At 34.4% G+C, this 27,943-nt stretch overlaps 1 protein-coding gene across 1 annotated transcript; it reads right to left on the bottom strand.

Moving 5' to 3' along the window:
- Positions 1-601: 601 nt before the first annotated feature.
- Positions 602-4,122, bottom strand: LOC145006551 (serine/threonine-protein kinase GRIK2-like). Its single transcript, XM_078965627.1, has 8 exons — positions 4,051-4,122; positions 3,857-3,977; positions 3,397-3,440; positions 3,088-3,321; positions 2,897-2,997; positions 1,382-1,545; positions 794-1,233; positions 602-695 (listed from the first exon to the last, which is right to left on the bottom strand). The coding sequence occupies exons 4-6, from the start codon at positions 3,164-3,166 to the stop codon at positions 1,420-1,422; spliced, it is 306 nt and encodes a 101-aa protein (XP_078821753.1). The 5' UTR covers positions 3,167-3,321; positions 3,397-3,440; positions 3,857-3,977; positions 4,051-4,122; the 3' UTR covers positions 602-695; positions 794-1,233; positions 1,382-1,419.
- Positions 4,123-27,943: the final 23,821 nt, after the last annotated feature.

Below are 27,943 nucleotides of genomic sequence, written 5' to 3'. Positions count from 1 at the left end.
ACCAAACAGGCACCAGACGAATGGTATTACGTGAGCTCATCCAAAATGAATTGACTTTTGTATGTCGCACCAGATTTTGGTCTGAATGAGCATCAAGTCTTATTCCATAATCTAAGGAGTAAGCTCTTAAAGAGAGTTAAATTAATAACCATCATTGCACCTTATTCATCCCAATCTTAACCGGCAACAGAAAATTAACATAAGTGTAAGATCAATAAGAGTCGTAATAACCATCATTGCACCTTATTCATGAATACTACCATAAAAGTATTTCTCAAAGGTGTAGCATTACATGGTTTATGGATTCCTATTGATTTTCCTTTTCACCTATCTAGAAACGTCATCTTAAGCATCACTTCTTTTGAAAAAAAAAAAAAAAAAAAAAAAACCTCAAGGCTGCAACTAGGCAGAATTAAATTAATCAATTACATGAGAAGATAATTATCAAAGTCTTATAGCCCCAAATCATAGATTAATCAAGAAATGCATTTACATATGAAAAATGAACCTAAAATTGATAAAGAAACTATATACAAATGAAAGATGTGATAAGCATTCAACAGTTACACAATTCCAGAAAATAAAGCAATAATAGAAAAAGACACATCAAGAATATAATGGCTGAAAAAACATCAGAATCATTACTCATAAAACAACCTGATGAACGTTTTGTGTCATGCCCTTTTACATTTTACCTATGAAAGAAAGAAAAAGAAAAAAAAAACAAACAAAATCATTACAATACCCATCTAACTATGAATGATTACAATTACACAATAAAACAAATACGAACCCTAGTATCTTGTTGTTTTTCTTCTTTGTTGTTTAGCGGCACAGCTTGTTGCCCGTTTGCCATCTAACTCATTGTACGACGACAATTGAACTTTTAGTTTTGATGATTGATTCTCCATGTTTAAAAAAAAAAAGCAAATAGATCGAGTAATTATACTTTGTCAACCAATAATCAACAAATCTAATCATCTTTAGAGGGAAAAAAGTTTAATAATGAAAGTAAGAAAGCAAACTAATTGTTGTCTAGTGCAATGAGCATCGGTACCAAGCCATGAAGTTACCTGTTTGCAAATTAAGGTTGCAACTAACAAGGATAGTGGGGAAGTAAGAACTCAAAATTACTTGTGTTGTACCTGTTGATTTTCATCTGAGCAAGTCATCGAACGCCTGGCATGCAAAATCGACTGAAATCATCTTCTTCAAAGATGGAATCGAACAGAACTGCTCCTTACATTGAAACATTGAACATTCAAATACCTAACTAATTTGATCAAGCTACTGTTTTTTTTTTCTAGTTTGTAATCTACAAATAACATAATTCATGCCAAAATTAAGGGTTAGCGGGTCTGATGGAGGTTAAGATGAGTACCAGGCTCCACCAATGAATGTGATTGATGCCTCAAGTTTCTAAGCAGGAATCATCCCAACTTTCTGGGCATACAATTCTGCTTCTTGAAATTTGCATAAAACCTTTAAGCCATCAAACCAATTCCTTTTTACCCATGCACACCCTTTAACCTTGCTTTTAGTTCCCTGTAAAATTTAACCACATAAAGAAACAAAAATAAAATTAACTTTCATAGATTACATTATAAATAAAATTATCGTTCCAAAATTTTAGGAATATGATACTTTCAAAAAGATATGAAAAGGGTAAAAATGGAAATGAAAATACAAAAACTTTTCTTTGATAAACATTGATACTAATTTCACAGACGTGTCAAATTAAGAGAAATACATGAATATAAAGTTTGAGAAATTAAATATTCTCCTACATTATATTCATACTTATCTTCCTACCCTATAAAATGTTGACATGTGGCATATTTAATGACATATTTAATGAAATTGATAATATTTTAGTCCACTTATCACCATTTAATGTGGGTAGGAGAATAGTAGGAATAAAATGTAGAAGGATATTTAATTTCTCATAAAGTTTATGTTCTTAAACATGTCAAAGTCTTTGATATAAAGGGCGAGGGGTCGACAATCATTATTACATACTGCAAAATGAACCGCACCACTGCAAAATGATGAAAAAATAGATAAAGTTATGTTATTTTTTTATAAAAAAAAAATTGTTAAATAAACAAAGCTGATATCAACCTAGGACTGGTATAGATTTGTATAACATTAGTTATCATGTCATTATCATCATAGATTGTCTTCGAGCAAAGATTTTTCCTTTGTTCTTCTTTTGTTCTCTTATTTATCTAGCTACTCGAGGACAACTTATGATAATAACACCATAATTAAAATCAAGTTACAACATCAGTTATTTACATAACAAAAATCAAGTTTCAAAAACTTTGAAGATTTGAAATCATAATAAAAAAAAAGGAATATTATTTTACAGACATACGTTGTTGTTACGGTTTATCATTACTTCCAGCTTTCATAGCAAAAAGTTCACTGGTATCTTTTAGTTCAACCAAATGAACACTACAACCAAGTGATTCAGTTGTTCATGGTGAGAGCCTTTGGAAAATAGAAACCGAAACTATATTCTCCCGTGTCGATTATTTTGCAATGATAGGATAGAATTAATTTGGGAAAATAGTAAACAAATTTAGAAAATTACAAGAAACGTTAACCATAAAAACAAACATGGGATACAATGTTTTATTAATAGACAAATAAGGGGGAGAAACTGAGGAATTTAGAAGAGTTAGTTTAGAAAATTTCAAATTTTAGTGGCAAGTTAGCTTTTTTTTTTTTTTTCTTAAATTAATTTCCAATAAAGAATATATATGCAAGTTTTGTCGACATTTTAAAAAATAGGAAAAAGTACAATTCTTGTCCAATTAAAGATGGATAACTTTCTAAAGCCTGATTAAAATAAATAAATAATAATAAAACATAAGGGTATAAAAGGACATACATGAGAATGGAGATACAAATAACTCCTTGAAACTTGTTCTCCTAAGCAGCCTGGAGGTCCAGATCCCTCAAAGATCCATTTGCCCTCAATGTATTCAAGAACTGAAAGTAAAGATTAAAACTTTAAAAAAAAAAAAAAATAGACATGGATTCAAAGGGTCAAAGAAAGTAGTGGTTTTAACTGTTGCATACCCATGTAGAAATGATATGTATTTGGGTCATCAACGACTTCTATCATATTTACTATGTTTGGATGGTTTAACATTATCATGATTAAAACCTGCAAATCAGTTTATAAAACATCATTAACAGATACATACAAAGAAACAGAGAAAAAAAGAAAGGAAAATCTTTACGAAGAACATCAGTCGTAACAGTTTCTGAAGGAGCAACTCTTAGCTTTAATAAACGAGACTTGTGAAATGCCTAAATTCATGTGATTTAACATAAATTAGGCTCCGAATTGATGACTAATTGAAAATCACAAGTAAAATACATTACCTTAATTGCATAAATGTGGTTGCTTGAAACATTCGATCAAACACCTAATCGGCATCAAAAACAATAAGAAACATGTGGTTAAAAACCAAAGAACTAATCTCTCTTGCCAAGTGGTTATTTCTTTCAACATACTAAACTGTTTTATCTTTACCCATCAAATTATTACTTTATTGGTGGTTTAGGAGACCACCAACACAATTGTTGTCATAGAACACTTTTGATTGATGCCTGATTTTGGAGGCGGGATTTTTGGTAGCAAAATACACGACAACAAATCTTATGAAGTAAAAAATTAGAAAACTTTTGACTGATTTCTGATTTCCTAATTTTTCAATTGAACAAGAATTTCCCAAAACTGATTCCGATTTTTAAGGAAAAAGAAGCTAATAACAATACCAATTGTATTCATTAAGTGGAAAATCAGAGCAGATAGGTGGGGGGGAAGAAAAGGCACACAAACCTGCATGCAAATTAAACAAACAACCAATGATCGGGTGGTTGCAAAACAAAAGCTAGAGTAGAGGTTTCAGCAATCGTATCATCTTTCAATTTGATTAGAAGATTCCATAGTATGATTTTATCTGCACAAATAAATGTTATATAGATTCATAATGTTTCTACTTTCAACAAAGGATTTACATAATTAATAGATACCAGTCTACGAGTTTCTTCTGGTGTTGGAGTGAAATTGTCTCTTCCATTGTTTCATAATGCGAGGGCTAAGGATCACCAAGTTTTTTAAAGTCATTTTTGCTTTGCTTTATATATATATATATATATATATATATATATATATATATATATATATATATATATATATATATATATATATATATATATATATATATATATATATATATATATATATATATATATATATATATATATATATATATATATATAATGTTCAAATGTTTTTCACATCTATTGTGTGCTAGAATGCACCAATAAGAATTGAGTAAACATTAAATGTATATTAAATGATATCCATATTTATAATTCCTTTTTATGAAAACTAATTTAATTCGTAATTAATGTCAATAATAATATTCTTTCATAATGATATATAAAATAATAAGAGTGTATTTTAGGAGAACGAGAGTATATTCTACTAGAATACACCCTCATTCTTCATATTCCATACAATTTTATTGTATTTTACGTGAGTGAGTCCTGAAATAATGTTATTTGTAACATAAAAACCTAGATACGAATTCATTCTAAAAGAATGTTATTGCTGAAATTAATGACGAATTTAATTAATTTTCATAAAGAAAAAAAAATTATAATTATGGATATCATTTAATATACATACAATTATGGAAACCATTTAATATCTATCATTATTTAATTAAATAATAATATAATTTTACTAAATTCATATTAGTGCATTCTAGCACACAATAAATGTAAAAAACACTTTAACCTAGCCCATATATATATATATATATATATATATATATATATATATATATATATATATATATATATATATATATATATATATATATATATATCAAGAATCAATCAATTTATAAATTAAAAGAAAAAAGTGTTTCTTAATTCTTATTACCTCAAAACAGATATTTGGTGATGATGCAATCTGTGAGAGGATTGGTCTAGCGCTTTGAAACAATGGTAAAAGAATAGCTGAGAGCAATGGGACAGCCATGTTGGCATCCTGAAACACCAGTAAGTATAAATATGATATTATGATATAATTTTAAGAATTAAGAGATAAGTACCTTGTTGTTGAATGTTTCGCGTAATAAGTCATTTGTGTTGGGTTTTGGTATAATACAACATCCTATGGTGCACATACAACCCTAAATACCTTGGATCTAGGTTTTCACTAATTATACATGCAAATGGTTTCCAAGGCATTAAACCTATAACTAGCATGCATTTGACATAAACCATATAATATACTAGTTAGGGAAACATACCTTTTATGTGGCTTGAAGTCTTGATGTATTTGGCCTTAAGAGCTTAGCACAATAGTATGAAATGCCTCAAATGGAATCAAAACACACCTAGGACAAAGGTGGCTCTTGAGAGAGAATTCCATGCACCAAAACACCTCTATATTTATCTAAGAAAAGAAGTGGTGATTTTGGCTATGGAGTAACCTATTTATATGTAGGATTCCAAGGGTCATGGGTATAACCCATAATCCATACCCATGGGTTTTATGATCCATGGTTCATGTGGCCCAACTCTTTATGTATCCATACATAAACTTGGTCCAACATGGATCATAAGCCCAACACATATAAATATAACTAATTTTCATAATTAGTCCCCATAGATTTAATTAGTCTCTTTTGATCACTAAATTAATTCCAAATTAATTCTTGATCGATACTAATTAAAACATATGATTTCATATTAATATATTATAACTTATAATATATTAATAAACCATAAATAACCTTCTCTCAAAAGTCCATCCTAACAAATTGTCCTGATGATATGCAACCCAAATGGACCATGCTACTCTCGGGTCAAGTACATACCAATAATAGTTATGGGCTTAGACATCTAATCCAACAATTTGTTCCCTCGAGGTATACGCATTCAAATGGCCTCCCATATTCTCAATCTCCTCCTCTAAATCCCTAACCGATCTTTTCGATGTTCGTTTAAATATCATATGCTCTAGGAAATAAGCAACACCATTGTTCTCTTCCGTCTCAAACCATGACCCTGCATCGATCAATACCCCAATGGTAGCCGTCGGGGAGAATAGATTAGATTCGGTGGCAACACAGGGACCGTTAGGAAGAGTGGTGACTCGAGTCACGGGGTAGGTGAGGATAGATGTGTGATCGATTAGGGTAGGGTAACGGGAGTTGTGTTTGAGGAACCTAGGATCGAGGTTTTCGAGTCGCTTGAGCTTTGATTTGATTTCTTCTGCAACAGGATCGTAGATCAGTTGATGAGGATGTGATGGAGCTGGTGTGGGCGTGTCGGAGACGCTGGAGACGGCGGTGGCGGTCGAAGCGTATCTGGAGATGGTGGTGGTGGTTGCTAAAGCTCAGTGAGAACGGTGAGAGATTTTGAGTTAAACTGGATAAATCGATTGGGCTAAGAGGCGAAGATCGATGGGGTGCTTATAGGGTTTGTGGGGGCTGGCGATTCTGAAACCCACTTTCTAGGGTGGGAGTTGGCGGAGGTCAGAAGAAGAAGAAGAAGAGACGAACGTTAATGGAGATTTCTTGAGCAGAGGAAGGAGGTGGTATGAGGCAGTGGGTTTCTGTGGATAGTAGACTATATCGAAGGAATAGAGAGAGTTCTGGAAGGATGGAAGACAGTGACCATGGTTGAAGACGAAGACAGATAGAAACAGAGATAAAAAAGAATGTCGGTAACATAAACAAGAAATACAGTAACAGAAATTGAAACCTAATTGGTCGACAAAACAATGAAGCAAATCCAAAACAATACGTGTACACAAAGAATATACAAAATGACATAAAATGACCCCCTAATGTATATGGATACATGGTATTTATACATTTATAATACATACAAATATGTTTAAATGAAAAAAAAAACTTTGAAAATGTTTCTTAAGGTGTAAAAATATATACAACCGCTTTCGTATATATTTTGGGCTAGTTTACAAAACAGTCCCAATATTTTGGTTTTTTTATAGAAAAATCTTAATATTTTTGGTAGTTTATGAAATATTTTCAAATTAATTTGTTATCTGCTGAACCGGGAAAAAATGGTCAGAATGCAACATTTTTTTGGTTTTTAAGATTTTAAAAAAATAGACTACTTTGTGAACTGACCCAAAATATTGTGTTATTTGTAGAGATTTTCCCGTGTAAAAAGATCTATATTAGAAAAACTTTTAATGAAAAAAAAACTTTAATTATAAAAGCTCATTTTTATGTTTGCAAAAGAAAACTTTCTAAATTTGTTTATTTAGTGATTTTATTCGTAATTGGTTGAAAACCTACGATTTAAAAAAAAAAAAGACCTTACTAATTGGCAAATTTAAAAACAAACAAACAAACAAACAAGTATTGAATTAAAAATAACTTTTAATAGATTTTTTCAGTTTTCATAAAACTTTTTACTTTTAAATTGTGGATGTTCACTTTCTGATTAAATGTTCACTTCCTCAGTTAAGTGTCATTTCCATCCCACTCACACACAAGGGTACTCACGACTCACAAGCACAACTGTCTCAAGACTCATCGACACCCCCCAAAATTCTATGCTCAACGTCGTGTCTTCATCAGGTATGTTTTACTCTTCCTCTTTCTATGTCGAGTTATTTCTCCGGTTGTTCTTCACCCTTTTTACTCTCTACTCTCTAAGTCTTTTTAATTTATCTTCAGTAAAACCTTTTACCTTTGATGTTCATGCTACAAAATCTATTGCAAAATCTGATTTAGTTTTGGATTTCAGCCTAAGAGTTTCATCTTTGCACCTTAATTTGATTATTTAGCCTTAGTTCGGTCTGACGACGAATCTAATCCACCTGATTTGAATTTTTGCCCTTAGTTAATTCAGTGTGTTCTATTTAGTTTAATTTGGTTAATTAACACTGCTTTTTACACCTTACACTTAGTAATGGTGCAATTTAGTTTGCAAAATGAGTTGTTGGGATCTATAATTCTATATGACTTGCTGCTAACAACCATATGTAATGGAAATTTATTTTGTTTTTCTTATGTTTTAGGGGTGGTTAGAACTTAGAAGTTAGTACTCACTAATTGGTTTATATATATATATATATATATATATATATATATATATATATATATATATATATATATATATATATATATATGTGTGTGTGTGTTACACTTCCCTTATCTATATTGTATAGGGACATGTAAACCTATGATTTTAGACTATTTTCCAAATCAATTGGCTATATTTCCTAGCTACAAATAGATCATTTTAGAAAGTAATCCTTTCCTCTCACAAAATATATATTTTAATTGTCATCGTACAATGAGTGAGATGGTAAACGGGCAACAAGCTGTGCCGCTAAGCCTTTTTGAATGGTAAAGCTAATTCTTTTAAAAACTACATTCGAAGATCTAGGGGATATAACATTATTATGCATGATTCGTTGTACTCTTTTAAGAAGCTCTACCGCATCCGGTGTGAGGGAACCAAATGTATCAAATGCAAATGGTATGAACATGTGTTGATTTTCCATGCACGATTTCTCATGTTTGGTGACTTTACCTGTAGCTTCTTTTAAAGCAGCATGTCCCGCCATGAAACCCTCAGCCCTCAGGCCCACGAGAGGGGATACCCCTGTAAGATCCACACATGCGATTTTCCCTCCGACCCATCCAAAAATCAAAATGTCAGTCGGTCTGAGGGTTGACCTTCCTTTTGTCGGGTCAGTAAAGAAATTAACATGTGCCTCTTTCTTAGCGGAAACCCCAGCACGCTTAAATATGTCAAACAAAACATCCCTAACCATATTGTGCCTGTATTTGAACCCCGGGAGTTCTTTACAGTGAACTGCATGCTCTCTAAAAGAGTTCAAACATTCCTTGCGACACACATGACATATCTCGTTAGTCGGGAATATGGGAATCATGAGTCGATATTTGAGAATAGTACAATACTCCACGGGAGACATGTGTTGGCCAAGCCCATCTATAGGGATAGCCGGAAGAAAATCTTGAGCATGTGGTGCATGTGGGAGATCTTTATAATTAATGTATTTTACATTTACTTATGGTAATATTATATATACATAATTAATGTTTATCATATTTAATTATGGTAATATTTGCTATAGTTAATACTTCAATTAATGTTTCTTATATGTGCCCTTAGGGCACATATTAGAAAATCCCATACAAATATTACATTATTACAATACTAATTTAATATTTCTAAGTAAACTGATACAAGTTAATTTGCATTTGAATACATTTAAGGAGACTTTTAATCAAGTTTTGTGTAAGGTCATAAAAATACTAAGTAAAAATTGTTATTTATAAATCAACCAAACCATCAATCATTCATTTCATAATCTGATAAAAACGTGACAATGTGGAAAATAGTTATCAGGGTACAAATCAAAAACATCGAATGCAAATCACTAGTGGATGTGGTACGATAATCCCAGACCTTTCCCCTTCGAACTAGAGGTACCTGAAACCAAAAACCTAAACTGTAAGCACAAAGTCTAGTGAGTTTCCCCCAGTCATTCCGGATGAGGATGCGGTATTAGAGTTCGAGTATCCAGGAAGAAGGGTAAGGCAAAGGAGAGAGCACACCTGAGAAGACCCACCAGTCATTCCGGTGGAAGAAGTACCCCATGGACTGGTACAACATGGAACAAAGGAGGTACCAGGACAACGTTGGTCGAAGCCTGAACTATAACAATGAATCATTTGTTTATTTATTTGAACAAATGAACATTGCGCCTAGGCCCAGGACCGGATACCCATATGTTCCGAGTTAGGATGATTAGTTCAATCAAAGAAGGAACCAGGCTGGAGGGAGTGGAATGGGAGGAAACAAAGAGGAGGATGAAGATTGAAGTTTTGTTTTGTTTTTAATTCCGATGTTTGAAAAGAAATTTTTTTATTTGTTTTGGTTGTTTGGAACTTTTTAGGACGTTAAATAAGGAGTTTGGTTTTTATCACTTGTGTTTGTCTTATCTTTCAGATTGAAGCTAGGATGCATGCAAGAGTCCCCAGTGTCAAGCCTAAAGTAAGGGTCAGGTCTAGATGAGAATGTGCATGGTGTTGAGTTTAGGGTTGAGTCCATTATTAAAGAGGGATAGAGAGTGTCATTTAATGAAGAAAAATGAAGGAGGGGCACTGTCTTGCTATTACCAACCACATCAAAACCGAATTCAAAGCAGAAGATTAATTTACCAACCGGCATCGTACTCGCCGAGTGCATATTATGGACTCGACAAGTTCCTTTGGAAATTTACGACTTTTCTGCTAAAAACACTTCTACTCACCTAGTTATCATAGATACTCGACGAGTCACTTAATATTTCCTACTCAAGGCTTACATTTTGACTATATTCGATAAGGGCTTTACTCATACTCTTTGAAGATTCATTCATAAAGATTTTCGAGACCATTTTACTGCATATTTGGAGCCGTGCCACACGATATTTGACACTCAAGGCATGGATGAGTTGTTTATATGCCTAAAGTCAATTAAAGATGGAGTTTAAAATGAAGAAGATCAACCTCGTCACTACTACCCTAGGGGAGTTTGTTCAAATTCCTCTTTACTTTTCTTTATCATGCATAACATGCAATGGGGACACTACATGAATTAAGTGTGGGGTAGGGGGTTGGTTACATTAGTTGAAATTTTTGAAATTTTGTATAAAATTGCTAGGACTTAATTTAGAAAATTTGCTAAAAAGCAATTAGGAATCATGCTAGTGTTATGTTTGATGATTGCATGAAGAGCCAAATGTTTAGTTGAGCCTATATACGTTATAATGCATTTGTGGCCTCCTTTATTCCAGTGAAATCATGAGACAAAAACACAACCTCGCTTAGTTTGAGGGATGCAATATGTTTAGCATCATGTACTTGAAATGTATCCAGGAAAACTATTATCTTTAACCAATAAATGTTGAAGTTGAGCGCCCCTACTTAAGCATGTAGGGTTTTGAGTGAAAAAAGTGAGATACATGTAAAAAAATAGAAAGAATTACAAGAAAAGTTGTAAGAGTTTTGGAGCAATCAAAGTGAAGATCAAAGTTGAAGATACCAAAAATCAAAAAGTTGGTGAATCTGAAGAGATCAAGATCAAATTATAAAAAAACAAAGAGTTCCAATAGCTCTATAGTGGTATCGGAAAGAGTTGTAATTTTCTAGTTTATGTATGCTTAGGTTGCTCAACCAAAAATACATTGAGGTTAGGAGGTCTTCTGTGGATGGATTTGGAGGGATGCATAAAATGAGCATTGTTCGAAAGAAGTGGGTAAGTGTTTATGAGGATTGTGAGTATTTAGAATTAGGGGGTCCTTAGGAAACATTTTAGACACAAATTCATGCGTTGCGGTCTTGGCATAATGGCTGGGTTCGATTGGAATTGTCTTATATGATATTAGTGTGCTAAGATTCAGTTTTGCTTGGGGGCAAGCAAAAGTCAAGTGTGGTGTCTTTTGATATGTGTATATTTAGCTATATATTAATTATAGATTTTCATTATTTATTAGCTAATTATTTACATATTATGGACAAAAGGTACTTAATAGTGTTCAAATTGTATTTTCAGTCCAAAAGAGAAGCTCGGAAGTAAAAGGAAGTAGGAGATACGATTGAAAGCTCGGGAACTGAAGAAAGAAGAAAAATGCTAAATCCTGAAGCTACTCGGCGAGTAGGGACGTATACTCGACGAGTACACACGAAGGTTCGCGAAGCAATACGTAAAGTCCTTGCCGTACATGGATTCTTCAAGGGGACTCGACGAGTCGATTGTCTACTCGACGAGTAGCCCCTGTTTTGAGAAGTTTATAAATAGAAGCAGCAAACCCGAATGGAGGCTCTCTCTGGAATCTTGGTGGAGTTACTTTGCAATCAAGGAGATATCTGGAACCTTGGAAAACATTGAAGAACCCTAATCCTCCATTCTAAGAAGAATAAGGCAACTTAGGTTTAATTTTCCACTTTACCTTTGAATAGAACTATGTTTGCCTTGTTTGAATCCATTTTTAGGTTTTTATCTACTGTAATTATGAACTAATTTTGTTAGTTTCTGTTTAGGGTAGACAAGGTTGATCCTATGGATTAATTTACTCTTTGCATTAATTGTTATGTGGTGAATCTTGTTAAATTAAGCTTGTTAAAGACCCTTATGCATTAACCATAACTATTTTCTGTTAATTGCTAAGTAATTAAGCTGCATTAACATCTCTTAATTGCTTATCTCATATAATTTATTTGAACACATTGCTATAGGCCTAGGAATAGTGAATATGAAACTAGGATTAACTAGAGAATGGGTAAATTAATGCGTGAGCTTGTGTGATACACCATCAACAAGAGGTTAATTGAATCACCAATTTAATTAGCTAATTACAAGTCTTATTTAACCCAAATAATTAAAATAGGGAATTTATTAGTTAAATAACTTGATCACTACTTAAATTAATTTATTTTTTAAGGATTGGTAATAACGAATGTGAATCTAATCACCTTAGTCGGTAACCAATAACAATTAATCCATTGCATTACCATAAAAATTAACCATAGGAGTAAATTAATCAAACCTAAACAGAAACCCTTTTGATCATTGAATTTAGTTGGTTTTTACGTGTTCTCAGCTGTTAGTTGATTCGTTAAGTTTTAGTTAAGTTTCTAGTCTTGCAAAACTAAAGAAAACCCTTTAATTTTACTAATTGTTTTAGGTAATTCTAGTAGTTGGATTAATTTGCATTCCCTGAGTTCGATACCCTACTTTCTAATTCATATTGCCAATTGACAGGTCCACTGTCTTTTTTGTGTCAAATTCATAAATTAAAAGTAGGATAAAACTAGTTAGTTTCACACACATCAACAGGTGAAAAGCTCAAGGTACAGCAAGTAAGAAATATATTTTGATTGTCTAAATGCTTTAATATTATCCGATTAGTACATACTTACTTAATCCTTAAATGTAGGGATTAGAGATGGACATTGTTTATCAAGATATAAAACTGTAAAGTTGGCTTCTATACTTGTTAATTTTAGTTATTTTCATAGGATTATAGTTTCTGCCTCATGTTATTCATGGCTCAAAAGAATAATTTTGCATTCCTTCAAGATACCTCCAAGGGAATGTTTGGTTTGTGGATTACGAGGTAATTGAAAAATGAGATTCCATTCTATGTGTATTTGGTTGCCAAACAGACTAAATTATTTTACTTGAATTTCTTCAAATTCCATGATGGATTTCACCATTTGCTATGAGAGGGTGTAAAGAATTCAACTCCAATCATCCTTTATATTAATATACGAACATATCCCCATTATATAGTTATTGAAATATATAGAACGTTTATTTATAAATGTCTACATTGCACAAGTAAAAGTTTAAATATGAAATTTTTTATAAGTTATTTAGTTTTGATTTAAGTATTTCACTCCATTATTGCCAACTGAACAGGTAAAAGATTATAATATCCAAAACAAGTTAATTTAATATTTTCATCTAGATATATTTTTTAGATTGATGCCGTCTAAATATTATCCTTCTGTTATATCCACATGTTATACCCACAGATGCTCAATGTTGCATGCGAAATTGCTATATATAAGTGATATTGAAATAAATAAAGCATTGACATACACACTAAAGAAAACAAAAATAAAAAAGATTGAATTCTGTAAAATCATGTGTGCTTATGAAGGATTTATTGGACCTAGTTCATGATACCAGTCTTTAGGTAAGGTACATCATAATCTTTATGGGCAAAATGCAGACAATAACAATGCACTTTCTTTAGGTAGGGACATTATAATTTATCTACTTATTTTAAAAATCTCATAATTTATCTACTTATTTTAAAAATCTTTTTGTCATGAAATGTTTATTTTGGTTATTAATGTGTGTTTTTTTATAGATTCAAAGGTGGGAGAAAACAAAGATTTACTATGTAATGATGAGTATGGATTATGATTTCTCAATAAGTGGATCCAAGGGCTAAGTAAGATGCATCCTAACACTCTTTTCATGAGCTTATTCATTTATTTACTTAAATTTTCTTATTCACATCTTTGTTGTATTCATAAGTTTTTATTTAATACAAATGCTAAACCTTTTTCATTCAATTTATTTGTCTATTAATCTTTATCATATTCTACTTGCTAAACCTTTTTCTTTTCTTTATAAATATGATTCATGTCCTAACATGACCCTCAAGTTTCTGGTATGTTCGTAACATTTTTTTTTACAATTATACAAATAACATTTTAACTAAAATTAGTTGACTTAATATATAGATGGAGGTCAAGAAAATTTTTAAGAAAAAAAATCTCGATATTTTTTTTTCTAAAAATCATGTTAGTAAAGTTTAATGCATGAAATAGCATTGCGTGTTGCCGGGGGTGAGCAAATATGAACGAAAGTAAGTAAATTACATTAATATAAATTTGGAATTAGATGAAATATATTTCATAAGTACAATCATGCAAACAATTGACAAGAAAATTTTACAAGAAACATTTTTGAAGTACTTTTAGTTACCTAGCACATATTTAAAAAATGATTGTCATATAAGGTTTTCTTATCTATTTACAAGAAGATTTTACAACACGTGTTACGGTGTGTGCATGTGTTGTGTTTCACCTTGACTACTGCTATTTCTTGACTGTATACAAAGTTTATTGCAGCCTAAGTTTAAATGTAAGATAACATCCTACTTTTAACTTACAAGTGGTAACAACATCCTAAGTTTAATTTCTAAGTGTTAAATAGCATCCTACTTTTAGCTTTTAGTTCTTAAATAGCATCCTACTTATCAATCATATCCTAGCAAGTGTTTGGTTTGATTTTACCAACTTAAATGCCATAATTGATTTTGTTCTTCGAATGTTAGAAGATGAGGTTGGAGAAGAAGAAATGTATGATTCTATTAATAAGGGAAACAAAGATGAAAAGAAAATGGTTAAATACAAGAATCACCAATCATTTTTTTCATTTGTTTTCTTCTTATTATTGGAATATATTTTTTTTATTCCTACAATAGCGTTGTATTTTCATGCAAATTTTATTACATCATTGTTTATTGAAAAGTACCATGCATTTTTTAATTTTTTTTAGTTTTATTTTAACACTACTATTATATTTTCTATGGATTGTGATCGAGTAACGAATAAGACTTCTCTATAATTACACCAAATAAATTAAACAACGTGAAATAAAAAATAATCAAGCCCCATTTCCTACATAAACCAAAACATCATAAAATAATAGAACATTGAAGCTCTACATTTAGATCGAAATCTTACAAATTTGCATTTGAAAGACTAGATTTAACTCCAAAAGTCACTTTTCGAATAAGAGATTGAACTAGGTCAAAGTGGGAAAGTACATAACTCTTAAGGATTATCAAACATGAAAACATATTATTTTTTTTATTTTAAGTTATGAACCGTAGTTTCCATGGGTCATAACCTAATTTACATAATAAGTTGCACGATGCAAATACACCATTGGTGATCCTTAAAGTCTTGACAATGTTCTACATATAGGAATTATGTAGTCCATAATCAATACAATAATTTATTTGCATAATAAGTTGCATGTTGTGGCATTTCATTACGAATGAAGTACTCATAGCTCTTGTAGTGTGTCTGAGGGCCAACCCATGACTCTGGTTTAATAGCAGCAGAAGACTTCTTCTAGCTTAGAAAGAAAGCATATTCTCTAATAGTCTTTTCTGGGGACACCCATTTCATTTCACCAAAATCTAGTTCCAAAACCTTGTAAGGTTGTGAAAAGAGACTCATCAGATACAAGTTTTCACCAGAACTTATAAGGTGTGGATATAATAAATCCGGCTTTGGAAAATTCTTGGTTTCAAGTAACGTCCATTTGCGCTTCCGATTCGAATCGAGTCTAAGTTCACATACAGAATAATCGGTGTGTAAGATATATATCTTCCCCTTGAAAGCATGTAAATCAAGGATGGGGAGGGTGGAGGAGACATGATTCCATCCTCGTTTACCCGTTATAGAAAATGATATTTTTCTATGTAGCACAACAAACACCCACCCAGATGTTGAAGGTGAAAAGAAAAGGATAGCCTTTATACTTAAATGTTCAAGAGCACGCACATTTATGGGGAAGCCAGGGAAATGAAGTTCATGCCTTGTGATAGGATTCACAAGCCAGAAGTCTTGGGTTTCCCGGCCACCCAAGATCAGGTAACCAGAAGTTAATCCAAAACAAATTCTACCAGCAGAATGGGGAATGAAAGTTCTGAACCTTCTTCTTTCAAAATCCTCCAGGTGCCAATACGAGTCTTGATTACTAGCACGAGAGCATATCGACATCGGCGGTTTGGATGCCATACACATGTTCCAGTTCGAGAGTGCAAGTGACCTCCATGACCTTCAAACTCCACTGAATGCAACAAAATCAACAACTCCCAGTTGCATCATAATTAGAAAAACCACATCGTGGTTGAGATTTGACCAATGTGACACACCAATGTTGTCAAAAGTCTTGAACCTCTTTGTGGTAGATGATAATGATGATGATGCGTCATCATCATGATTCTGGTGGCTGGTAATACTCCTTACCTTGGCCATTCCTACACTAGCAAAAGAAATAAAAAGATACCACATAAGATATAATAGTTGTAAACAAGATCAATACTATCTATGTTTAACAAATTGATTATAATCACTAACGCAATTTCTTGATTAAATTAATTTAAAGGATATACAAGTGATGACAAGATTTAAGAAGAGATTCATTCAAATCACTAAAGTCAATTTAATGGATATACAAGTAACAACTAATTTAAAACAAACTCAAATATAGAGTGTATTCATGATATGGATCAGACAGTAAACAAAAAAGCCGGGGAAAAGATTGTACACACAAAAAGGAACATCATCACTACAATGATATAATATAAAGACACATCATCACTACTCCATGAAATGATAGAAAAAGGTTTGATAACTGAGTTTAAAACCAACTACACCCCATAGAGGGTTACTATAGCACACGGTCACCATATCATCTCAATAATTTAGAAAAAGCTAAAAATTAAAGAAAACCAAAAACATTAATATCAATTAAACCAATCGTGTTTCAAATATATCAATTATATCAAATATATCGATGCCAGAATATGTTTAAACTCAATTGGGCAATGGGAAAACAATATGCATAAATATGGTCTTTTGTTGTATATCTAATCATTAATCAAAGAAAAGATCACAGAAAACCTAGAACCAAACCAGCACTTAGTAAACTGTAGATCTCCCACAATGGTCTTATTCAGTTTCACTAGTTATTAGGAACCCATGGCAATAAGATTTGGAAAATAGTCTAAATTAATTTCCTTCAACTGGGACTTGATACTTAATTATTGAGTCAAAGTGAATCATGAGTACTAAAGTCTATACTGAAATTAAGGTTTTCATGTTAGATCGAATCCCATGTAATAAATGCTGTCATTAACTATCATAGAGATCAAAACACCTGATCATCTTGCAAACTAAATTGCAAGTTTACTAACTTTTAAGTGTAAATACAGCTCACTGGCGTTAAAGAACCAAATTAAACTGATTAAAACATACCGAATCAATTAAGGGAAACATCTCAAATCAGGTCAACGATTAGGTCGGACCAAATTAAAGCAAAATAGTCAGATTATGACAAAAAGATATCAAATTTGTAGGCAGAAATCCGTAATATAACTTAAATCAGAGTTTGCATTACATAACGACAAGGAGTGAGCTATACCTTGTAATGAAAAAAATAACACGGCGTTGAACGTAGAGCAGTTGAGACATTTGTATGAGAGAAAAAAACCATAAAAATAAGAGTGACGGGGGAAACGAGGGAGGTCAAACTAAAATGAGAAACTACTTAAACAAGAGAATTACAGCCAACACATGACACTCTACGTCTTTGAACATTTAATTTACTCTAACATAATTAAAAAGAATGGGAAATTGATCACTTATGACTCTTTGAGAACTCACATCAGAAGCCCGATGTATCTCATTAAAGCTACATGGACACGGATTTATTGAGGCCAGTTATACATATATTCTTCCATTGCCTCGTCGTCCTCTTTGTGTATCGGGGTCACTTTAAATTTGGGTTGCAAGTAGAAAGGAAAACGCAGAACTCCAATCAGCAAGTTGGAATTTCAATTTGATTCAGATTATGGTGGCGTAAAGACCCACCACTAAACTCAAATTATTTGCGCCCGAGTGAATCGACAATTCCAACTAGAGCAATATTAAAATCGCAACAAGAAAATTGGAGCATTTCAGGATGTACAGTCAGCTCCTCACGAAAGCTTTTCATAACAATGAAGTTAGAAGCATTGCAATGGATACATACATACTGTGAGAATGTTAAACGGATGCATAACAAGTCAAAGTGTGCAGATTGTGATTCTGAGGCTGTTGGGTATCTTGATTTTTTTTGGTGAGATCGTGTTTTCTGTTCTGGATATATGTTGCATCTGATAAGGAACCAAACATATGTAGAAAACCTTGAGATACTTCGTCCTTCCATTTGAAAAAATCTACTTTAGCAAATCTACCTATACCACCAAGATAGCATATGACCTCTAGATGCAACTATTACCACATGTACAACCTCGGTTTTCACTCTCTCTAACAACTATCCGCGATGATTAATAAACAGCTCCTATGACTCAATCAAAGCAACAACAAGAACATGGATCAGTTACCAAGCCAAGTTGTAGAACATCTCTTAAGTCATTAAAGTACCAATTTGATCAAGCGAATTTGTGACAAGTTCAATCCCATATTTACCTGTCAAAAGCAACATGGTCATCAGACTCTACAGTTATATGAGGCTTATTTCATCAAACTTCATTAAACGATGAAACCGAGCCTAAAAGGAACAAACTAAGCTAGGGTAATGGGGGGTGCTCCATAACCAATACATTTAAACATTCCATTACAACTGCCAGTATCACATTTTCATCTTCCACCTTCATCAAAGTTGTGTAATATGTTTTTCCTCGGATGAAGAATTTAGGCATGCTCCGGTTTTCAGGTTGCTCGCATTTTCACTGATTGCTAGGCTTTATAAGACTAGTGATGTTGAATAAAAAGTCTTTCTAACATGATGATGAAGTCGTAATACAAATCAATACATAGCTTTTTTCACATTGGTAAGTCCTTCTAATTGTTGGTTAATTGGTTTTGATCCGTACGGTTTAAAAGGAAAGTCTTGATCTTTTTATGAAAGTTTATTTTTATGTATTTGAATATGACTCTTTTTAGATTAGTATAAATAAGGGTCATTGGTTTATTGTACAAAAGCAGTAACTTTCTTTTGAAAACGGATAAATAGGTAGAAAATAACCAGAAGTTTTTTTATTAATAAGCAAAAGAAAGTTACTACTTTTCTACAATAAACCAATGACCCTTATTTATACTAATCTAAAAGAACGATACTCAAACACAAATAAAACACATAAAAATAAACTTTCCTAAAAAGATGAGACTTTCCTTTTAAACTGTATGGATCAAAACTAATTAACCAACAATCACCCCCTTTGATCACACCATTCACAACAACGCTGAATCGTCGTCTTCCTGAACCATCCCGACTTTTCCCAGACACCCGACCTCCATCTCGGTCCCATCCAAAGTCATTCGTACCATTTTGATTGTTCACAACACATGTAACATCTAACATGACATCTCGTCGAATACATTCGTTACCATCTCGACTTTTCCTGGATTCTCGACCTCTCCCCGGCCACATACAAAGCCACCCGATTTGAAACGCCATAAAATTCACACCGTGTAGCTTGTCTATTCCCTTCTTGTCTTGACAGCGAAACCTTTTCCGATCAATCACATTCCGAAATATTCTTCCACCGAACACCCCAGTTCAACAATCGCCCAAATGTCGTGTGCATCCATAATCAACTTAACTTTAATTGCCCACACCGAATAACTCGTTGGAGTCAAAACCGGAACTTGATATGAGACCGAACTTCATTCTTTAACCATCGACATCTTATTCTCCTTTTGACAACCTCGACCCCTTTAATCAAGTTTGTTCCGAGAGTACTCTTCCACTAGACAACAAGAGAAGGTTACGACCACCTTTACTGTCTTCCATCACCCACAAAACGAACCAAATCAAAGCCACCTACTTTGACGTCTTCACATCCGTTTATTTCGTGCCTCCAGTTAGTCTCTCACAGGCCCGATTAAGAGAAACTGGGGTTGCTTGTAATCAACCTAGAATCACGCCCCTTCAAAGAAACCTCTCGCTACGTCCGCCCTACAGTGAAGGCCTACACTTTTCTTGAAACCAACTCTCAAACCAGCTCTCTTCAACCTTCGCTCTGATAACAAGTGTAAAACAAAGAAAACTTGATGCTTAAGAAAACTGATGAATAGGAAGAAAATAACCAAAAGCTTTTTATAAATAAGAAAAAGAAAGTTACTTCTACAATAAACCAATGACCCTTGTTTATACTAATTTAAAAAGATTCGTACTCAAACACAAATAAAACACATAAAAATAAACTTTCCTAAAAAGATGAGACTTTCCTTTTAATCCGTATGGATCAAAACCAATTAACCAACACTAATATGATGTCACCAAGCTACAAATCTAAGGATTTTAACTGTTGAAGACTTTAGATAGTGAAAATCATCACAACTTCTCCAAGTTTTATCTGTCCACAAATCTACGCACATAGGTTATTCACTTTGCTGGTTCACAAGATTCGTTATAAACAGACATATATGATCTTTCAGTCTTATCCAAGTCCACATCATTTCATATGGATTGTAAGGTACAATTTATATATTTCTAATACATCGTCTATGATAAATGAATGCGAATTCACAAGAATAAAATGCAAAGTGTACCACGTACCTGTCACAAACAGAGCACTTTTGTATAAATTAACAATATGTTCTATTATTTTATTGTGATAGTTTATCATTTTAAAATTTACATTGTACGATAAATCGAGCTCTTTTAACCATCTATTATTGTTTGATCACCGAAGTTATCGAACTCTCAGTGGCCAAATACATTGGTTTACACCAAATCCACCATGGTCTAACATCATTAAGTGTAACCATCGGCTGAAGCCATGATTCGACCTATAAAGCCACCATGGTTTAGCATCGCGAGTCACCATCAGCTCAGTGCCAAGGTTTGACAAAATAAAGCCACCATGGTTTGGCATTATTAAGTGTCACTATCGACCGAAGCCATGGATCGAACTATAAAGCCACCATGGTTTGGCATAGCGAGCCACTATCGGCTCAGTGCCATGGTTCGACATAATAAAGCCACGATCGGATCAACGCCATCGTTCGACATAATAAATCCACCATGGTTCATCACCATGGTTTGGCATCATTAAGTATCAACACTGGCCGAAGCCATGGTTCGACCTGTAAAGCCACCATGTCTCATACCCATGGTTTGGCATAGCGAGTCACCATCGGCTCAGTGCCATGGTTCGACATAATAAATCCACCATGGTTTGGCATCATTAAGTGTCACCATCGTCCGAAGCCATGGTTCGACCTATAAATCTACCATGGCCCATCACCGTGGTTTGGTATACTGAGTCACCATTGGCTCAATGTCATGGTTCGACATAATAAAGCTACCATGGTTTATCACTATGGTCCGATATCATTAAGTGTCACTATCGGCCAAAGCCATGGTTCAACCTATAAAGCCACCATGGCCTAGCATAGCGAGTCACCATCGGTTCAGTGCCATGGTTTGACACAATAAAGCCGCCATGGTTTTCACACCATGATTCGGCTAAGTATACGTCATTATGTTTCTTATGCCATGGTTTGACCAAATACACATCATCATGTTTTTATACTAGGGTCAACTAAATATGGGTCATTTTGGATCGTACACCATTTGTGTTATTATTCAGCATACAATAAGTCCAAAGTAGGACCAAACATCGACTCGCTCCTACTTTAGACTTGGCAGACTTATTGGACGGTTCTGTTTTTAAGGAAATTCTATTAGCATTAGTTTTCAGGACATATTGGTTATGCACGGTGTAACATCCCATTAAAATATAGCGATTAAATAGTAAACTGGAACCCCGAGATGTGATTATTATTATTATTATTATTATTATTATTATTATTATTATTATTATTATTATTATTATTATTATTATTATTATTATTATTATAGCCCAAAATCAAATGATAATTATTAGGGTTGGTTTCGGAAAGCCAAATGGCAAGATTTGGAATCTCTAGGGGCTAAAAGTTTATTTCTAGTATTTAATTTGTGATGATTTTCAGGATTCAGGGGTTGTTTGGTAAGATTGGGACTTAATTGGAAAGGATATTGAAATGATGAGGGCTAAATGGAAATATTTGGATTTAATTTGAGAAGAATAAGAGGAGAGGGACTAAATGTGTAATTCATCAAAACTTTGGAAGTGGACACGGGTGAAACCCGTTACCCTCATTAGCCCATATATATTATACATGTAACCACATGCAAATCCTAACCCTAAATTTAGTGTGCAACCGCCACCTTCCCATTTCCAGCCACCACCACCCCGATTGAGACCCCTAACCACCAGAGCAACCCTCTCGTGCTCACCCTGATGCCGGGAAGACGAAGTTGTGCGTGTGACCGCAGCCGTTGCTCGTTTAGGCTGCCTTTTAGTCTTCGTCGTTTCCATGGAAGCCCTCCTCCGTCGCCGGGAGTGTAACAAACACTCAGGAACCACCAGCGGAGTATGGTCCCGCTACAACCGGCCGATAGCGCCGTTGCTGCCACTGCCTTGTGCCGCTACTGCTCCGTTGCCATCAAGCGATGAACCGTCGTATCCTCATTCTTCTTCCTCTGCCGATGATGTAGTCGTTGTTCCGACAATGGATTGTCGTTGCTGCTAAGTGTGGGTGTGTGTGTGTTTCAGTCGTATGTCGCAATCATGGGGAGTATTTTGGGTTGTTGATTGAGATATGATGCTCGATGGATAGGAAAAGATCCGAAGACCAACCACCATGGCCACCGACCATGGTGGTTGCCGCCTTCTTATGTCGCCATCACCGCCGTATGCCACTAGGTGGGTGGCTGGGCTCACTTACATCTGAAGGGCACAAGTGTGTGTGGTTTTGTAGGTCGGATTTCTTAAGAAGGCCACCACCACAACCGTGAGGTGGTGGCTAGCACCTCTAACCACCACCTGCCACCACAGTGCGGATGTGTGTGTGTGTGTGTTATTTATGATTGTGTGTAGCTTAGTGTGTGTATGTGTGTGTGTTTGGATATCGTGTTGTAACATTGTAATCAATCAAAATAGTAAGAAAACTCTAAACCACCACCGTAAGGTGGTGGTTGCCGCCTCGTGCTACCACCAGCCGTTGTGTTGGGTCGCGGTGTTCTCTGTCTGTGTTTTTGACTCGTTTGGGGATGCTTGGACAGAATTAGGCCCAATGTAACCCTACTGGGCCCAAAGAGACCCTCATGGGTCCAATAAGGCCTAAAGTGACCGAAAAGCCCAACCAACGGACTAATAGCCTGGTATTGGGTTGGAAAAACCTAATTAGGATTTGGAAAACCCTAATGGCATAAAACCCAAATTAGTGGGAATTGATCGGGACACACACGAGAATTATTTAATAAACTTAAAATATTAATTAATGATCAATTGCAAATTAACCTAAAGTAATATTGGACTTAATGGATTAAGTCCTTAGTGGATTAATTCCTTAATGGGTTAAGTAGGAACACTTAACCCTAATCATCATTTCATGTGAAAACCCTAATTTCACATGGGCCTTGAGTTGGACCTTCCTATTAGGCTTTGGCGATTGGACTATTGATGGGCTATCCAAGAACAAGTTAATGGACCAAAATAATTAGATGGGCTTTAGGATAAGGCTCATGTGAGGACTTGGGCCCAATTTGGAAAATTAGGCCATAGATGGGCCATAATTGGGCCTTTATGATTATGTGATATTGGGCCATGGGAATTGGATGAGCCTTAAGGAAAGACCATATAAAGGGTTGGGCCTAATTTGGAAAATTGGGCCATATGTTGGGCTTTGGCCCATTACTTGACTTTTGGGCCTTTAAAGTGTGAGTTGGACCTTGGGATTGGACCCGATTATTAATTGGGTATTGTTTGATTGTTGACAGTTCGGGAAGCTGTCAACCAGTAGCTGGAGTTTTATCCGCAGGACTTCGGCAGTGCCAAATGAGTTATCCTCACTATATCAACAGGGTCTAAAGCACCAAGCCCGACCCTTTGGATTGTTATCCTGGTTATGGTATGCTTGTATGCTATTATGATCTGTTAGATCGGTATCCTGGTAAAGAGGATGATGCTATGTTAGTAACTTGGTTAGGTCGGTATTCTGGTTATAGGGTGTTGCTATGATTGATGATATGTTAGGTGAGTATCCTAGTTATAGGGTGTTGCTATGATTGATGATCTGTTAGATCGGTATCCTGGTAGGTAGGATGCTGTTATGCTATTATGATATGTTAGATCGGTATCCCGGTATATAGGATGATGCTATGTTAGTGACCTGGTTAGGCCGGTATCCTAGTTGTAGGATGTTGCTATGATTGATGATCTGTTCGATCGGTATGACTGTTATATATATGCTAGCGTATGATAATATGTGCACATGTTGGTTAATTGGGGGTTGGGTTGAGGCGATCCTGCTTTGTGTTGAAGGCCAACATACTCAAGGCGGTCCTGATAAACTGAAGACCCTGCAAAGGGATTCAGTCATGCCAAAGGCCCGACAAGCGGTCCGGATAGGCTGTAGGCCCTACGAGGCGGTCCAGTCATGCTGAAGGCTCGGGAGCGGTCCGGATAGATTGTAGGCTTGCGAGGTGGTCCAGTCAGGCTAAAGGCTCATTATGCATGTTGTTGTTTATATGTTATATGATATGGTTATATCGGTATAGTGTTGGTATTTTGGGGGTAACACACTAAGCCTTCGAGCTTAGAGTTTCTGTTTATTGTTTCAAGTTCAGCGGATGACCGCAGTAAGGCGAAGGCATGACCGTACACTTCCTCGATTGATGATTTTGTTTTCTGGGAACTCTGATGTTTAAACTATTTTGAAAACAAATTATAATAACTGAATGGTTTTAAATGATTTAAAAGTTTTAAATTGGTGGGAATTTTATGGATGTTACACATGATACCTTTGATTTGCTAAAACTTCACGATCATACAAAATCATTAAGAAATAATTACAAGTTGGACAATGTAACATCCTAAAAATACCAAATAAAATTTTCATTTTTAATAAATCAAACAATTCATTCATTTGTTCCAAATGGTAATAAAAGTAGTGGTATTCACAAAACATCAGAGTAAAAATCACAAATAGCCAATGCATAATAAAATCTGGGGGATGGAGCGAGTGAATTTCCTAAAATACCGCATACCATAAATATCAACGGGCCCAACCCCACGTATAAATGGGACAAACCCAACATATAAATCGGCCTAGCCCAACATATCAATGGGCCCAGCCCAACATGCATACCAATAAGGATAAGCTAACACAGAATGCAAGGGTCACAAAGACAGCTAGCATCCTACACAGTATAGTGAGAAGACTCACCTGACTCACGAAGTCTGATAAACCACTGCTGAAAGCCAGGTAACCGATGTTACTACACACCTATCAAAACATACAAGTTCCAACCTTAGCTTACACACTAAATCCCAAAATCATGGACAAAAGTCAACCCAAGTCAACAAGTTAAGAATCCACGGTGAACCCTCAAAGTCAATAGCCCAAAATCATATCAATGAATAATTGCGCCGTGGCCTTCCATTGGCCACGTCATGGCAGCATAATGAAAAACAATCGAGTTCTTCCTCGGTCGCCACATCGTGGGAACTGGGTTTCAGCAACTGAATGCATTCAGATCTGGTACATCCCAAGGTCTTAATCGATAAAGTGTCCAACTTTATCCCTTAAGGAATTCCAATAAGCCAAAACTTCTAACCCTAAGTCCTTAATGACATTATAAGACATGAGCTCATCCTTTAAGCTCTAAATCACTAAAGCCACCCAATCAAACTTTCCAGAAGACTTTTATAATTTAAAAGAATCATAAATATCATTGCTATATGGATATGCATGTCTAATGCATGTCCCTCTCAAACTAGGTCAAATCCATGGAAGAAATGAACTCAAACTTGTGTATGATGCCAAATACACAAAGTCTCATAATATGAAGAAAAGGGACAAAAACTCTAGATCTAGAAGCACAAACTAGAAAGCTTGGAACTTGAATACTTACAAGGGTCCAGAATATGCTCAGGATGACTACAAAGAAGTTTTCTTGTTGGATCAATGCACCAAAACACCTTATTCTTCCTCTTCTTCTTCTTCTTCTTCTTCTTCTTCTTCTTCTTCTTCAAGACATCAAGAATACCAAATGAACCAAAACTCTCAAAGGGAGGCTAGGGTTTTGAGGCTAAGGGTTGGATGCTGAAGAAGATGCCCTATTCCTTTGGAAATGTTGCTTAAATATGGGAGGAAATCCTAAAATTACGGGCTTAGGAAGAACAACCGCCACGTCGTGGCCATCCTACTGCCATGTCATGACACTAATTAGAAACACGTGTTTTAATCCAGGCCAAGTCGTGGGCATCCTTGCACCACCTCGTGGCACAAAGTTTCTCCCTAAACTTCATCTTTGGTCCCTTATAAATAGCAAGCTTAACAAATTTGGAACACAAGTGTTATAGGCAACGTATATTACAACTCCAATCTCATTCACAAACACTCGAAAAGCATCATTATGTCATTTCGCCCAACATAGTTAAATGAAGAAGTTTGTTTGCATATGCGTGCTACTATAAGTCCAAAGAAGGACTAGACATTGAATTGCTCCAACTTCAGACTTGCGGGACTTACTGTTATATATTTTTTGATTTATATGTATATTATTTTAAAATTTTAATTAAAAAAATTGTGTGGTCCAAATTTGTTCTCAAATGTTCTTGCGATAAGAAATGTTCTCGATTGAACGCTCTCCTATATATATATATATATATATATATATATATATATATATATATATATATATATATATATATATATATATATATATATATATATATAGGAGAGCGTTCAATCGAGAACATTTCTTATCGCAAGAACATTTGAGAACAAATTTGGACCACACAATTTTTTTAATTAAAATTTTAAAATAATATACATATAAATCAAAAAATAGTTACAAACAATTACAAAACTCACTAACTAACACCACTCACCACCCAACCAACACCACCCACCACCACCACCAACAACAACCACCACTCGCCACCATCATCACCACCCACCACCATCACCACCCAACCACCACCACCTGCCACCACAACCCACCTCCACCACCCATCACCACCACCCTGCCTCCACCACCCGCCGCCACCACCCCACCTAGAAATATTTGTTATTGTGTTTTTGATTCAATAGTTTTTCTCGTGTATATAATCATATGTGATTATGTATCGAGTCACATGTGATTATATGTATCGAGTCATATATGATTTAGATGTTATTAAATACATATAATCACATGTGATATAATACATGTGAAAAACTAAGGAATCAAGAATGTAAAAATGAATATTGTCCCCGTAAATCATATGTGATTAGATACATATAATTACACATGATTATATGTATTTAATAAAATATTATTTACGTGGGCCGTATTTATTTTTGTGTTTTCGATTTAATAACTGGCATCGTGTATCAAATTACATGTGATTATATGTATTTAATCACATATGATTTATATGGACAATATTTGTTTTCACGTGTTGATTCCATAATTGTTCTTGTGTATT

The sequence above is a fragment of the Lactuca saligna genome, chromosome 7, assembly GCF_052625555.1.
Source record: "Lactuca saligna cultivar CGN05327 chromosome 7, ASM5262555v1, whole genome shotgun sequence".
Taxonomy (NCBI): Eukaryota; Viridiplantae; Streptophyta; class Magnoliopsida; order Asterales; family Asteraceae; genus Lactuca; species Lactuca saligna.
The sequence above is the reverse complement of the archived record's forward strand: the minus strand, read 5'-3'. Positions and strand labels throughout refer to the sequence as shown.

What these genes read in the sequence shown, in the direction of transcription:
- LOC145006551 (XM_078965627.1), bottom strand. Translation starts at nt 3,166, where the DNA reads ATGATAATGTTAAACCATCCAAACATAGTAAATATGATAGAAGTCGTT. An exon ending in TACATATCATTTCTACATGG is followed by an intron (nt 2,998 to 3,087) that starts GTATGCAACAGT and finishes CTTTACTTTCAG; the next exon opens with TTCTTGAATACATTGAGGGC. An exon ending in ATTTGTATCTCCATTCTCAT is followed by an intron (nt 1,546 to 2,896) that starts GTATGTCCTTTT and finishes TAAATTTTACAG; the next exon opens with GGAACTAAAAGCAAGGTTAA.